The sequence below is a fragment of the Equus quagga genome, unplaced genomic scaffold, assembly GCF_021613505.1.
Source record: "Equus quagga isolate Etosha38 unplaced genomic scaffold, UCLA_HA_Equagga_1.0 146_RagTag, whole genome shotgun sequence".
In the NCBI taxonomy this organism is placed as follows: Eukaryota; Metazoa; Chordata; class Mammalia; order Perissodactyla; family Equidae; genus Equus; species Equus quagga.
In genome coordinates this window covers 10,847,417-10,863,561 of record NW_025796728.1, presented here as the reverse complement: position 1 = coordinate 10,863,561, position 16,145 = coordinate 10,847,417, and the positions used below count along the sequence as shown (strand labels likewise).

Sequence of the window (16,145 nt, the reverse complement as noted above, 5' to 3'; positions counted from 1 at the left end):
TGTAATACAGTAGTTAGCACTATATGTAATTATATATAATAGTGAAACATGAAACACGCTAAATGTCCATTGCTTGGGGAATGGATAAACTGCAGCATACTTATACAATGGAACACTATAAAGACTTTGAAATGAATGTGCTAGAAATCCTATAAAGACTTTGAAATCATGTACATTTATGAACATGAATGAGTCTCAAAAATATAATGTTGAGTAAATGAGTGTATGGGACATTACTTATAACTGAAAAATAATTTTGTATGATGTTTACGGGTGAGGATATGTGCAATAAAGTATAGAAATATGAGTGGGAAGGATACACAACAACCTCAGGACACCTCCAGGGAAGGTAGAGAAGGGAGGGACAGGGTTTCAGACATATGTGTAATATTTTTTTTTCTTTTAAAAGAAGGTTCTAAAATAAATAAGACAAAAAACAAAATTTGTTAAATCTACTTGTCGTGTATTCTTTACGTTTTTCTTTACAAATAAATATTTGTCATATTATTCTCTGCTTTTCTATATGTTTTAAATACTCCAGAATTCTTTAAATGAATAAAAAAATTTTAAGTTGCAAAAAAATAAAAGTTTTGAAATAAAAGCTGGTGGGCTTGGAAGCAGCAACATTTGAGTAAAAGGGCATAATTTGCAGGCAGCAACAAAGCTTATTGCTGGAGTTGCTTGGTTGATATTATTTTATTGGAAAGGTGTGGTTTGGGTCAAAGGAGAAAAGGAAACCAGCCCTTTAAAAGGGAACGTCTGCTTGAGCTGTTGCCATTCAGCACAGCACAGAGGGTCAGGTGTAGCAAAGGTGCTTGCTGTCCCTAGGCAGGCGCAGACGTCACAGGCATGCTGTGTATCTATGGCACACCAAAACACACGCCACAGCTGGAACACAATTTGCTACCACAATCGCAAAACTCAGAAAGAATCACTGTTTTTAAAATCATATTTTCCCTAACTTTTACATAAAATATATGCATACGTATATATTTACAGGAATGGGTTTATACTCTACATACACTTTTGTAAGTTTATCCCACTCTCGACTTAATATTCAGCCATGACCTTCCTTCCATGGAAACAAATTGGATGTAGTTATAGTTTTTAACAGCTACAGCATATCCGATTGTTTGAAGTGACTATAGTTTACTTCTTCTATCCCTTCTTGTGGCACTGATTATTTCTGGGTTTTCTCTGACATAAACAACCACAATAAACATCCTTGGACATACACATTTGCACTTCTGACTGTTTACTTAGGACAAATTCGCAAACGTGGAATTCCCGGGCCAAAGCTAATGCATTTGAATTTTGATCCACATTTCCAAACTGGCCTAGCAAGTGTTTTTGTTTGGTGGGTTGATTTTTAATACATTCCCCCAATCAGGGTAAGGGAAAGCGGTTTAACACACACTCAGGGGACCGCAAACTCTTGCTGAACTTCCGCGACCTCTTCCCGGTGAAATTGCGGGGCTTTCCAGGAGCTTTTTGTTGCTTTTTTTTAAGATTAGCACCTGAGCTAACATCTGTTGCCAATCTTTTCTTCTTCTTCCTCTTCTCCCCAAAGCCCCCGAGTACATAGTTGTATATTCTAGCTGTAGGTCCTTCTGTTTGTGCTATTTGGGAGGCCACCTCAGCATGGCTTGATGAGCAGCGCCATGTCCACGACCAGGATCCGAACCAACGAAACCCCGGGCCCCAGAAGCAGAGCGCGCTAACTTAACCATTCGGCCATGGGGCTGGTAGCTCGGGGCGCTTTTAAAGGAAGGAAACAGATCCAGAGAAACCCGCGACCCGCCCAGGGGTGGGCGCCCCTTTGGTTCTCCCTGCCCGGAACAGAGCTAGAAAAGCAGTTTCCCAGGGAAGGTCGCAAGCGCAGCCGGGCCCCTCCCGCCCGGGAAAGGGGGAGCGGGGCGCCTCCGCGGTGCTCGAGGCAGGGGCGGGGCGCGCGGGGGCGGGGCCGCGGCCCGGCCGCCCCCTTGTCCCCCTCCGGCCCGCCCTCCGGCCGCGTCCCCGCCGGCCCTGCCGACGTGGCGGGGCGGGACCCGCCGGGCGCTGCTGCGCGCACTCGGCCGCCTGAGCGGTAAGAGCCCCGGGTATCCTCTCCACATCCCCTTCCCCGGGCCAGGGGTGAATGCGGGGCCAGCTGCAGCGGGGTGGTGGGGAGACCCTGCCGTCGCTCCTTGTCCTGATCCCCGAATCCCGCCCGCTGCGTTAGGGAGAAGCTGTCGACAGGGACTTGGCACTGGGCGCGGGACCCGGGAGGACCGGCTTGGGGGTGAAGGTCCGGGGAGGCGCGCGCGGCGCGGCCGAGGGCCCTGCGTGGGTGCGGGCGTGTGAGTGTGTGTGTGTGAGTGTGTGTCGCTCCGGGTCCACGCTCATGCACACACCCACACGCCCGCACTCCGGGTCTGCCCCCTCGGCCGGCGTGAACCCCTTTGGAGCCTACCTTGTCCTTCCGAAATATCCACTCCAGGCACCAAGCAAGTCTGAAAAAGTTTTCCCAATGTCTCTGGTCCAAGTCAGAGAGGCAGGATGCAGGGTCCCCGCAGCCGGGTGCACAGGCCTCCATCCCGGGTTCGCCAAAACTGAGCTCAGGCCTTGACCTCCCACCCAAGCTCGCCGGTCCCTCCCTCTGCAGATCCACGCCCTGCCCTCTCTTCCACCCCAGCCAACGCCCTAAGCTGGCACCACCTCGATTTACAGCCCAAGGTTGAGACCCACTCCCCCTAACCCTCGCCTCTCCTCCCCGCCCCGCCCCCCGTCTTCCCATCTTCTCCCCTGGAATCTGGTGAGTATTTCCAGCCCTCTCACATCAAGCTGCTGAACTTGGTTGCCCTTTCCTAGAGAGGGAAGTCATCTCTGTGTGGGCTGTAAGGACAATATCTATGCCCTACTGATCCCGTCAGTTCCCATCCTAAACATCTTGAGGGCTACAAGCAGGTGGCTTTTCAAATCTGTGTCTCCTGAACTTCAGAAACCCTCAGCTAGCCTGAGGTAACAGAATGAGCCAGGCTTTCTCCCGAGAGGCCGCTTTCTGCTCTCTTTTTCTCCTTGTGGCCCCCTTTCCTACCTCACCCATATTCATTCCACACTCTCTCCTTCCTTTCCTCCATCAAAACCTGGGCTCAGGAAGGAATCTGATGAACTCCTTACATTCTAAGCTTTAAGCAAAGGAATGAAACTTTGAGGGCGGAATTTGAGGCACAGGGGAGCCAGGGCAGAGGAATTTGAGAGTGGGCGGGGGCCTTCCTGAATCTCAGGGATTCAGTCCATGTAAGTAGCCATATATTTGTAAGATGAGGCTTCTATCAAACATTCTTTGTCTTTAATCGATATCAAACAATGTATTTCAGTTCAGTACATATTTAAGGGTCAGAAACCAAGCTAGGTGCTTGTTGGTCACAGTCCTGGAGGAGAGAATGACGTAGAAACAAACATTCCTTAATAAATGCCATAGGAGTCCATGCAAAGTATCGCAAAAAACCTGGGAGAGGGAGCAATTAATTCTTTGGAAGGAGTGGGGCAAATTAAGGAAAATTTCAGAGTAAAAGGTGACCTTAGATTTTGAGAAACAAATAGGAGTTTGCCAGGCAGTTGGAGGCAGGGTAGCGTGGGCAAGGAGGTGGGATGTTTATAAGCCCTGAGGGCGATGGTGGAAAGTCTGGTGAGGCAGGAGCGTGGGGTGTGTGGAGAATTACAAGAGGTGGATAGAGAGATTGGAGCTGGATTATGATGGGCCACAGATGCCCTGCAACGGTATTAAAACCTAATGGTTTTTAAACTGGGGAGCACATAGGTCCCATCCATGTTTCAGAAGAATATCTGGCAGACATGTAGAGTGGAGGAAAAGATACTGGGGCCTGGGCACGTCTACCGGTCAGGGTCCATAGGAGCTCTTGCAATCTGATTAAGAACCTCTCATCCAGAGATTCTGTTCCTGTGCCTTCACTGACCAGCACACTTTTAAATTGGGGGCAGTGATTTCACACAGGTTATTGTGTTACCAAATTCTTATTTTGCCAAATGAGGCCATTTTAAAAAAGAAATCCATCCGCTGCACCACTATTTCGTAAATTAAAAGACATTTTAATACCAAGAAAAGTGTGAAGGCTAACCTTGCAAGATGAAGGCAGACCTTTATATTTAATAAATTTAGATTGATTAAAAACTCGCTTTCTTGTCCTCATTCTTCTCTGTCATCATGGACTGGTCCAGTCCTGCAGTGGGGGTTTTGGGAACAAAGTATCCAGATCATTTTGTCCAGCCTTACTCCACAGGGAGGAAATGAGGAAGCCTAGCAGGAAGGAGTGAGAGAGAGGTGGGACCAGAGCAAGGCTCTTTCCACTTCAGAATTTATCTTTCCCATCCCTCGATATTCCTGCCTGCAGCCTCTTAGCCTGGTCACACAGACATCCATCCTGAATATCTAGAATTCATCCCTGATGCTGGGCATATACACATGCTCTTATCCCACCATGCCATGCATATCAAAGCCACGTTCAAGGTTCTCTCTTGCCCGAGGTCAGCCTAGTTCAGGTACATCTTTCCCTTATTTATTATGTGCTGGTTTGCATCATCGTTTAATCATTTGGTGTAAGCTGAAATGGTTTCTTGAACCTTCACTTCAGGAATAAAATGAAAACAGATTATTCATTTTCTGAAGGATAGTAACCATGTCTTCCGTTTTAAACTTATTTTTGGAGCTATGATGTTGCTGCTCCAATACCTAGCATAGTTCTGAGAGCATTTTAGGTGATGAATGAATTTACTCAAGAGAACCTAAGTTATTCCCAGCCCACAAAGGCCTCTTTATGTGCCACTCTTCCTCTCCTTGGAGTTCACTGAAGAAGCCTCCTTGTTTCTGTGGGTTGAGTCTCCCCGGCATCAAAGCCATAGGACATGGCCACAGTGATCAACATTCCACACCATAAATCAGGAGAGGTTTATAAGTCTGCCTGCCTGTGGCACCAGGCAGAGATGGGGACCGTCCTGGGAAGCACAGCACACCACAGCTGTAGTCCTGGTGGGCTCCACCGGTCACTGCTCAGAAACAGCTGTGCGTTTAGAACACACCATTTCTAATGGCTTCAGACAAGAGGGCAGAGTTTTGAAAATGATTACATCGCTCCTGTCATAATAACATCTAGAGTAAATCAAGGTCTACCAGAACAACCAGAAGAGACTTTTTTTTTTTTTTTTTGCTTTTGCTTTTGGTTTAGGGAAAATGTAGACTTGTAACAGGTAGAAATAAATATAGATTAGAGAGATACACGACCAGAAGTTAAAGTAGGGCTGAATATTATGGTGACCAATTTTATTATTTAAACCAATGTGAAAATGTAGTCTTTCTGAAATTTATAGGTTATCCATAAATATTTCTCAGCTATCAGTTCAGGACCTCACAGCTCATTTTTTGGGTATTTCTGAAGGAAAGGCTTCATGTTGCTGGTTGAATGCAGAGCAGCCGGAGAGAACAGATGTTTTGTTTCAGCAATTTTTCTGCAGTTGAGGTGAACTGACCTAAGGCAGTTTGGCCGTGAGAGATGGGTGAGGGCTGCAGGTTTCCTCCCATGCAACCTCTCTACCAAGAGTAATATTATTATGCATCCAAGTTCTCAGATAGAGTTCTGCCGCACACCACGCGTATATTAGCAACTGGCCTCCGTTATACAGCCTCTTGCAAGCTTGATGAGGTCCTAGCTCTCTGTTTTTTTAGGTCTCTGGTGAGGACTGCTCTAGAGGCAGGACTCAGCTAAGCTTCTAATCAGACTTTGGTGTTCTCCCACTTCAGCTAGAAGAACTAGGAAAACTACTGCCGAGGGCAATAAGCTGCTGGACCTAATAGAATCTTTTGTCCTGGAAATAGAAGGGCAGAAAGCACCTGTATGTTATTTCTCGCCAGTCGACTTATCTTAAGCACTATTTCTATTTCATCAGTGAAAAATGATGTCTAATATCCCTTATGCTAATTAGCACACCCTGGAGTACCAATCAGAAAGGGTGATAGTTGAACCCTCTCAAGAGGTAAACACTGAATCCCAGATTTTGAAATGCTAACTAAAGATCTCTGAAGAGTATTTTCCTGAATGGGGCATCTCAAATGTTAACCAACCACCACCAGGGTATAAATTACAACTAACCCACACATATGTCACATGGTATGTGCTGAAGTATTTTAGCATTATGAACAGCAATACAACACATTTCGGGCAAAGTATACACGTCACAGTGTCCATAATGCTTTTTATTTGCCCATGAATGTTCATGATAGCCAGGTTTATTCATGTTCCCGCTTATAGAAAAGTGAAATAGTTTGGAGCTTCTTAATAATCCAGATTGATAATAAGAATTTTCAAACGATCTTACAAAGAAATTAAAATATCAGACAGTGACTGTGAGCAGCTATTGGTGAACAAAAAATGGGAATAAAAATGATGTCCAAGCATCATTTATTCATGGGCCCATTCTCTTTAGGGTCATGCCCCTAGGACCCAGGCAAGGATAGGATAAATTAGGACAGAGAACTCTTTAGGCCATGGCAGTTGAGCATGGTCCTAGGCCACAGGTCAGCAAACGTTTTCTGTAAAAGGCCAGATAGTAAATATTTTAGGCTTTGCAACTTTGCAAGCCATATGGTCTCTGTCACAACTACTCAACTCTGCCGTTGTAGTGCTAGAGAAGCCATAGACAGAACATAAATAAGTATGTCTGTGTTCCAATAAAATTTTATTTACCAAAACAGATGGAGGACAAGATTTAGCCAGCAGGCTGTAGTTTGCCAATGCCCGTCCTAGACCAGTCCTGATTCAAGGTTTTCACAAAGATTTTATAGGCTTCCAAATGACAGTAGCTTTTCGAGTACCCTCCATTAATTCCACCCCCTTCCCATGAACCACAGTAACTACCCCTTTTCTGTACAGTGACCTTGTATCATTCTTTACTACTTTGACTGAGCTTGACCATACCCATTGACAGACCATCTCCAACTTTGAATATCCTAAACTTCTGGCTAAAGGGAAGTGTGCATTCTTTTGCCTTTCCCACCTGTAGACTTGTTTGCAGGAGTGCTGTCACTCAATTCAAGGGTTTTTGTTTAAAAAGAGACCTTCTAACTCAGTTAACTGGGAGGTGAAGGAACAAAAGGAAAATAATATGGGTCATTTGGAACCTCTTACCGTGAGATAGCTCCTGAGCAGTAAATGAGGTAAAGGCATTTTCTGCTTGTTTTCATTTCAAATTACATTTTAACTTTAAATCTCTACACTAATATTAATATAATTCAACATACATATTTGTTGAGTTTCCCATTATGATCAAGAAACCATGTTAAGCGCTGTATAAAATATGAGAACAACAAAAGGAAGATCCTTGTCTTCACAGAATTTACAGTATAAAAGGAAATACTCAAGCAACTCTAATCAAAGAGGATTGTGGTGCCAGCCTGGTGGTGTGGTGGTGAAGTTTGCCTGCCCTGCTTCAGCAGCCCCAGGTTCATGGGTTTAGATCCCAGGCGTGGACCTACATATCACTTATCAAGCCATGCTGTGGTGGTGTCCCACATACAAAATAGAGGAAGATTGGCACAGATGTTAGCTCAGTCACAATCTTCCTCAAGCAAAAAGAGGAAGATTGGCAATGATGTTAGCTCAGGGCCAAACTTCCTCACCAAAAAAAAAAAAAAAAAAAAAAAAAGAGGATTGTAACTGTCCAAGGTGAGATAGACACAAAGCACTCTGGAAGTTCAGAGGACAAAAAATTATGTCTAGTAGGGAGGAATAGAAAAATGACAACGGTGGTTATTTTAACTGAGCCTTAAATGTGTAAAAAACAAGATGTTGAACCAACAGCCATCTGAGAGTCTTTTGAATGTCAGGCATTGTCCACATACTTGCATTGTCTCATTTAAGGATTTGGAAGGTCATAGAGGGAGTTAAGCCTAGTGAGATCAGAGCACAGAGTGGCATCCTTGGATGCCAGCTGAAGCATGTGGCCTCATCTCAGTAATAAGTGGGAAGCTCCCAAGGATGTCTGACCAGGAGAGAGATGTACTTAGAGCTGTGAGATGAAGGATGGGGAAGGATGGGGTAGGGAAAAGGAGAACAACAGTGGAGGGGTGAACCCAATATTGAAATCAACATGAACCATAATGAGGACCTGATCTAGGATGGTGGCAGGAAGAATAACAGTAAAAGAAAAGACAGATTCTGAATAAGGAGCCTCTAGGATTTGGGCACTGGTTGAATCGAAGAAAAGAGGCAGGTGGCATTGCAGGCAGAGCTCTATCATGGTTCAGTTTCAAAGTCAGATATGGGTTCAAATCTGCTGCTGACTAAAAGTGTGACCTCTAAGCCTCAGTTGCCTCATCTGTAAAATGGAGCTCCTAATATCTAAGTCACCTGGAGATGATACATTTAAAGAGCCTGGATTTAATAGGCACTCAATAAATGACAGCTATTGATATTATATATTCTTGAGAGAGTGAAGGTTTAGTTAATGACAGCTCTGAGGTTTTAAGCCTGGGTTATTGAGGAAATCTAAGTGTTGTTAAAAAGAAACACAAAAGTCAAGAGGAACATCTAGTATTAACAGTAAGACAACAGGTTTCCTTTTGGACAAGAAAAGATGTCCAGCTGGCCACTAGAACTACTTATCTGGAAGTAGAATTTTTTTTAATAGTGTTATTGAGATATAAATTACATACCACAAAATTCACATACTACAAAAGTTACTCTTTTAAAATGTGCAGTTCAGAGGTTTTTAGTATATTCACAGCATTGTACAGCCATTACTGCTTTCTAATTTTAGAACATTTTCATCACCCACGAAAGAAATCCATACCCATTGGCAGTCACTACTCCCTCCCCCTCTCTTTGGCCCCTGGAAACTACAAGTGAAAGGAAAATAGCCAGACAACCTTGGGGAATGGTTGTTTGAGGAGACAAGAGGGTTGGCATGTGCATATGAGTTCCAAGCCTGTATCCCCATGTGGCCAGTATGTTAAAGGGCTTCTCACATACTGTGGTTTTAGCGGCAACCTGAGATTTGACCAGTTGGTAAACGCTGAGGTCAACAAAAATACCCACAGATCTGACTGAGACTTGGCTTCTTGTGTAATGAGAATATGGTGTCTTCATTCTAGTCTAAGAAAGTTATCATCTCAAAATAGCCTTCTAGAGCTGTACTATCCAGTAAGGTAGCCAGTAGCCGCGCATGCCTATATAAAATTTAAATTTAAATTATTTAAAGTTAAATAAAATTAAAATTTTAGTTCTTCAGTTGTACTAGCCATATTTCCTGTGTTCAGTAGCCACATGTAGCTATTAGCTACCACATTGGACATTGCAGAAATTGAACATTTTCATTATCACAGAAAGTTCTGTTGAAAGATGCTGTTCTCCCTGATGTCAATAACTTGCAAGCTTGGTAAAGAGTTTTCTGCTTTGTAGGTTATTTCATAATGGCTACATTCCTCATTTAGCTAAATACCTCACTTCTTTCAATCTCATTCTTGTGTTTCCCTATCTAAACTATCATCCAAACAGAGCCCAGGTCTTCACCGCTGGTACCCAACGAAGCACACTTATGTCTATGCAGGTCTCTTTCTCAATGTGAATCTCTGACAACATTCCAAAGCTAAATGTCAGCTTTAGTTGTTGTTGTTGTTGTTTGGTGAGGAAGATTTGCTCTGAGCTAACATCTGTTGCCAATCTTCCTCTTTTTTTTTCTTTTTTTGCTTGAGGAAGATTAGCCTAGAGCTAACATCTGTGCCAATCTTCCTCTATTTTGTATGTGGATCACCACCACAGCATGCCTTGATGAATGGTGTAGGTCCCCAACTGGGATCCAAACCTGTGAACCTGGCCACCGAAGCAGAGCATGCCAGAATTTAACCACTATGCCACAGGGCCAGCCCCCTTAAATGTCAAGTTTTTAAATAAGCTCTCAGGTATTTTCTATGCTTGTTCTCATTATTGGTACAAATATAATTAATAAAGTCATTTAAATGAATAATTCACAGCTACAGAAAGTACCCTTAGTTCTCATATGTGTATCCCTGCATACCAATAAGAGACCCATGAAAGTTTAAAGATGGCACTGTAGGTTTGTATTAGTTTCCTTTTGCTCCTGTAACAAATTACAGCAAACTTAGTGGCTTAAAACAACAAAAATTTATTCTCTTACAGTGCTGGAGGTCAGATGTCCAAATCAGTTTCATTTTGGCTAAGGTCAAGGTCTTGGTCTGGCTGGTTCCTTCCGGAGTCTCTGAGGGGAGAATAGTTTCCTTGACTTTTTCGGCTTCTAGTGGTCACCCATATTCCTTGGCTTGTGGCCCCCTCCTTCATCTTCAGAGTACATCGCTCTGATATCTGCTTCTGTCATCACATCGCCTTTTCTTCTTTGTAGTCAAATCTCCTTCTGCCTCTCTCTGATAAGGATGCTTGTGACTTCATTTAGGACCTACCTGGATAACCCAAGATAATGTCCTCATCTCAAGATCCTTAATTTAATTGTATCTGCAAAGTCCCTTTTGCCACAAAAGGTAACACTCACAGGTTCCAGGGGTTAGAACATGGCTATCCTTGGGGGCCATGATTCAGCCTACCCCAAGGTTACATAAAGTTTCTTATCGGTAGAAGAAAGTTCACGCCTACCAGATTTAATTTTATTATTCAGGGCTTTGAATTAAAGTTTAATAATTCAAATTAAAGCATCAAGTGTTTGTAATCATGTTAACAGATATTAAAATGTCTGACGATGTCGGTGACACCCTAGCCACTGGAGAGAAAGCAGAAATTACTGAGATGCGTAGCAGTGGTTCTTTACCCAAAGATGCAGAAGTGCACTGTGATTCAGCTACGATTTCAAACGAGCCAACACCAGCCAACCCCAGAGGAGATGAGCATGAAAATGCAGCCATTCAAGGTGCAGAGACTGCTGACATTAGGCACCCTGAGCAGCCCAAAGACATCAGCGCCATGGAGCCCCCCGTCAATGGAGAAGTGACTGAGGACACGCTTACTGAATGCATTGACTCTGTCAGCCTCGAGGCAGAACCTGGATCCGAAATACCCCTGAAAGAACAGAGTAATCCGGTAGGAGTGATTCATTCGATTCAGTTCCACCTAAGTTCTTACTGATACCTACCATAGGCATAGATTTGTGCCATACTCTGTGAGTGGGGTTGGGGGTTCAGAATACACTATGACATCACTCTGTCTTTGAAAATGTGGTGTGTGGTTATAAAAGGCATATATGAGGATAATTGGTCATTATAATATTTGTATTTTGATTATTGTGTTATTAATAATAACAACAGCCACCAATTATTGGACACATCCTGTGTGCCAGGCACTCTCCTAGCCGCTTTATATGTTATGTAATTCACTCCATACAACAGTTCTTTAGAGGATCTAAGCTGGATATTATTAACCTTAATTTAAGACAAGGCAATTAAGCTCAGAGATATAAAGCAATCCCGTAAGACATTAAGCTACTTAGTAGTGAATGGAAGATATTGTAATATTGAACATGAGTCCAAATTATTAATGAGCCCGATTTCACCCTAAACAAGTCAATGTTTCTTTAATATCACTTAAATTTTAGTGCATACTTACAAATCCACTAGGGAGATCTTGAACATTCAGGTCACTATTTTATCATCACACATCCCTTCCAAGGGACCAGACGCAGAACATGTTCATTGCCCTTTCCCTTCAGTGCCTGCACCTGTCTCTCTGGGGGATAAGATAGGCCAGTGTCTCCCAGTTGGTACCATGTGCCATATCAATATGACCGTCAAGCTGGGTTTTCTTGGCATCTTCACCTCCATCCATGTGGCGACTGGTAGGGGTGGGGAGTCACTCAGCGTGAAAGGAGGAGGCAGGCCACTCTCCTGCAATCCCTGCAATCCTACCTTCTAGAATGATGGTATGGGATGGGGAAATTGGGGTCTCTTCCCTCAGCCAGGCCGCAGCCCTGCTCACCCCAAAGTGTGCTGCCACAGCTCACCTCCTTGAAGGGACTCTACTGCATGCAGTAGGGAAGAGAACTCAACAGGCAGCCAGGGCCCTGGGCTTTTATCCTCCAATCTATTGTTAACTCTGTTAGTTTGGGCGAGGCACCTAATTTCTCTGTGCCTCAGTTTTTTCCTCTATAAAATGAGGAATTCGCATATGAAGACCGCCAGCTATGCTTCTGACTAATGTTTTGTGATTCTTTTATTTAAAATCAGGCTTCTCATGCTTCAGTTTCCTCAAGGGGACGCTTGAATTGTTCTAAGATGAGATGGGTTTCTTTGGGGAGGAGGATGTTTCCTATCATTGGTAGATGTGGAGGGGATTTGAAGACCAGCTGGGAGTTTGGATCAGATAGATGAACATACGTGCAAAATTTTGTTTATGAGTTCCAAGAGTTTCTAGAGCCTTTGAAGCCATCCATGAACCCCCTAAGGGATTAAGAACTCCTAGACCAGGGGTTCTCAACCCTAGCTGAACATTCCAACCATTGGGAGAGCTTTAAAAATTACTGATGCCAGGGTCTGTATTAGTCTGGCTTCTCCAGAGAACCAATAGGAGATATTATATTGTAGGGAGCATTGGTTCCCAATTTTTATTATAAGTGCTACTGTTAATATCTTTGTACATTAAGAAAAATCTATCTTAGCCACACCATTCTGACCTCCGATAACTTAGAGAAACTACACAAGTTCTACTAGCTCAAAATATATACGCTCCTGATGGATAGATTATACTTTCCAATTTCAGACTTCTAATAATTATAACAAGATTGTTAGTAAAGATGGCACAATAAAAAGTCAGTATGCCCCTACACAACTGCCTTTTGAAATTTTTGAGCAAGTTGAATGAATCCTGCTTTTGAAAGCACTTTATAAACCTCCTTAGTGCTACAGGGGTAGAGCCGACTGGCAGACAGATACTCCTGTCCCCTCCCTGCACGACACTGATAGCTTTCAAGGACTTTAGAAAGGTAAGCGTTTCCTCACAATGAAGCATCACAAAAGTATCCGGATGGAAGTGCAAATATTGGCCACAGAGCTAGGACCGTGGCTCTGGATGTATGTGTGTGGCATTGCATCAGGAGCTCAGATAGAACCAAGGTGTGGGAGGAATACCCAAGAGTGTGTTTGTTTTAAGAAGGCGGAAAGCTGATACAGCTGGAAGGGCCTTGACGGGAGAGGAGCTCTCTTCAAACCCTTCTAAGCAGGTGCAAATTCAGTCTCTTTTTAAGGTTTACCAGAAAAGGGGATTATACCATCTCTCTTGGTAACCTATCCTTTTATTCATATTAGAAGAAGTTAATTTTGTGCCTTGTCTTCAAGCATTGTTCATTTGATCTGTTTTAATTGCCCTTTGTTGGACACATATAAGAAGTCCTTTTGCATTGATGAAAACAACTATTTTTCCGTCGATCCAGAAGAGAATAATTTCAAAGAAAAATCTTGAATCAGAAGATCATTTACATGTTGGCTGTTTGGATCTTGAACACGGGTACACCGAGGAATGAGAGGTCCTACAGGAAAACAGCCAAGCTCAAAAGCCTATTTGACCCCAGGTGTATCTGAGCCTAAGGGAATCTCATCACCTCTTTTAAAAAGTTTCTATGGGAATATGTCTGCTTTAAAAAAAAAACTTGACAGAATAAGCTTTGAGGAAGTCTAAACCAATGTCTTCTAGGACACATTAGATTTTGTGATAATGTGGTTAAATGTATATATATATATTTATAAGTGTTTGGCATCTGCATAGTTCCTTTGGGTCTGGGCCCCCTTAAAATCCACATTATTAGCTTCAGCTTTGCCTCAGTCAGCATGGAGGCCCTAGCTTGGCAGATAGGGTGGTGTGACTAGGCAGGATCCTAGGCCCAGTGGTTCTGCCAGCTGCTTAGCTGGCACCTCTGCTTTAAGGGATCACACCTTTCACAGTTTATGCACTCAAAGAAGCCATCTCTGTCTTTGGGGCTCCTTCTCTTTCTCATCCATTCTGATGTACAGACTCAGAAGCCGTTGAGTTGAGGCTTCCTGCAGGAATCCACTCTACAACATCCGTGAGGCATGGTATCCAGCCTCACTTGAACCCTGGAGGTTGGACTAGATTCTCTAAGGCTCTACCAGCCCCATGACACCATGCATTATGCCCAGGAATCTGAGTGATGCAACTGTCTTCGGGATGCCTACAGTCTAGTTGGGGAAGACAGTGTTGTCTAAAAGCAATTATAGCATGTCCTACAGTACTAGACAGGAGAGGCACCAGTAAGCCTTAGAGGGAGCACTTAATCAATCTTAAGGAGTCAGGGAAGTCTTCAGCTTCAATTCAGAGATGTTTGTCTTGGGTGCCAGTCAGTAGTGACATTTATTTCCAGAGATCTTGTGGGACCTTATAATACACTAGTCCATAAGCCCCTAAAAGGTCCAATCTAGATCAAATTTTTCTAAATTCTTTTTTTTTTTTTTTTTTAAAGATTTTATTTTTTCCTTTTTCTCCCCAAAGCCCCCCAGTACATAGTTGTGTATTCTTCGTTGTGGGTTCTTCTAGTTGTGGCATGTGGGACGCTGCCTCAGCGTGGTCTGATGAGCAGTGCCATGTCCGCGCCCAGGATTCGAACTAACGAAGCACTGGGCCGCCTGCAGCGGAGCGCGCGAACTTAACCACTCGGCCACGGGGCCAGCCCCAAATTTTTCTAAATTCTTAACACCAAGAAATGTTACCAAGAGTAAGAAAATGTCGTGCCTACTGGCCAACACCAATGCATAATGCCAATTATGAAGAAGGTAAAGAATTCCAACATTACCACTAAAAGTACTCTCAAAGAAAAACATAGACTACTACTTGATAGTCTCTTCCTAGAAAAGGAAAAGCAGAATCTTTAAGAGCCATAAAATTGCTGTCAAGGGAAACAAAGACGAGAGAACATAGGCCAAGACACATTGATTGCAAATTTTTGCCTCTTAAATGAGTGAGTAGTGTTTGTTCCAGTTCTGTTTGAGTATTGCCCTTTTTAAGCCTGCTCTACATCATAGCGCACAATCTTTGGCTTGGGCAACCAAGTGGATGCTGGTGCCATTTGGCCATGTTAGCAATTACATTCCTAAATCCATTCCATTGGCAGTATTTCCAATTTAGGTAGTGCTTCCTAAATCTGGTGGTATATTGGAATCACCTGGGGTGCTTGTTAAAAATTCCGATTCCTGGGCTCTACCTTAAGAGATTCTTATTCAAAAGATCGCAGTGGAAACCAAGACTCTATTTTTAATGTTTCCCCAGTGAGACTTGCAGCCAGTCATCTGTGGACCAGTGCTTGGGAACCACTAATACTAGGACACAGAAAGAGCTAGCTGGGGGATTGGGTGAGATTGAGAAGATGGTGAGTTCAGTATTGAACATGCCATGGACATCCAAGTAAACATATCTTGTGGACAGGTGGTTATAATGGTCTGGAGCCCAGGAGAGAAAGAGAGATTTAGAGGCCATCAGTACTTGGACGTTTTTAAGTAATGGGAGTAAGTAAGATTTCCCAGGTGTTATATATAAATAAAGAAGAACAGAGGCCAAGGACTTGACCCTGGAAGTTCTCCTGTCTCTAAGCCAGTTTGGTTATGCACAGCTGTTAGATTCTTTTTGACGGGTTGCGGTAGCAAGCAGAGAAGTTGAGATATTGAGAGGTACCTCTTCTCTCCACAATCTCACCATCACATTCTATAGATGAAATCAAATCTCAAATCACATTGTACCACACTCATATTTTTATTTAGTTAATTAATGTATTTATTTATTTATTTTTATTGAGATAACGTTGGTTTATAACATTTTACAAATTTCAGGTGTACATCATTATATTTTGATTTCTATATAGACTACATCATGTTCACCACCAAAAGTCTACTTGCCATCCATCACCATGCAAATGTCCCCCTTTACTCCTTTCGCCCTCCCCTACTTCTCTTCCCCATTGGTAACCACCAATCTATTCTCTGTATCTATGTGTTTGTTTGTTGTTGTTATTGTTGTTTTTATCTTCCACATATAAGTGAAATCATACAGCATTTGGCTTTCTCCGTCTGACCTATTTTACTTAGTTTAATACCCTCAAGGTCCATTCATGTTGTTGCAAATGGCAAGATT

General features: G+C 43.1%; 2 protein-coding genes across 5 annotated transcripts in view; one reads left to right on the top strand and one right to left on the bottom strand.

Moving 5' to 3' along the window:
• The window catches only part of LOC124232970 (toll-like receptor 6), a 30,876-nt gene extending 28,002 nt beyond the window's left edge, over positions 1-2,874 (bottom strand). For both annotated transcript variants that reach the window (XR_006886947.1, XM_046649947.1), the window contains exon 1: positions 2,453-2,874. The gene's annotated coding sequence lies outside the window, so the exon portion shown is untranslated. The remainder of the gene's footprint in view (positions 1-2,452) is intronic.
• LOC124232972 (protein NOXP20) overlaps positions 2,010-16,145 on the top strand; it is a 72,705-nt gene continuing 58,569 nt past the window's right edge. For all 3 annotated transcript variants that reach the window (XM_046649951.1, XM_046649952.1, XM_046649950.1), the window contains exons 1-2: positions 2,010-2,086; positions 10,744-11,099. In XM_046649951.1, the coding sequence (XP_046505907.1) occupies positions 10,752-11,099 (348 nt within the window). In that variant the 5' untranslated portion in view covers positions 2,010-2,086; positions 10,744-10,751. The remainder of the gene's footprint in view (positions 2,087-10,743; positions 11,100-16,145) is intronic.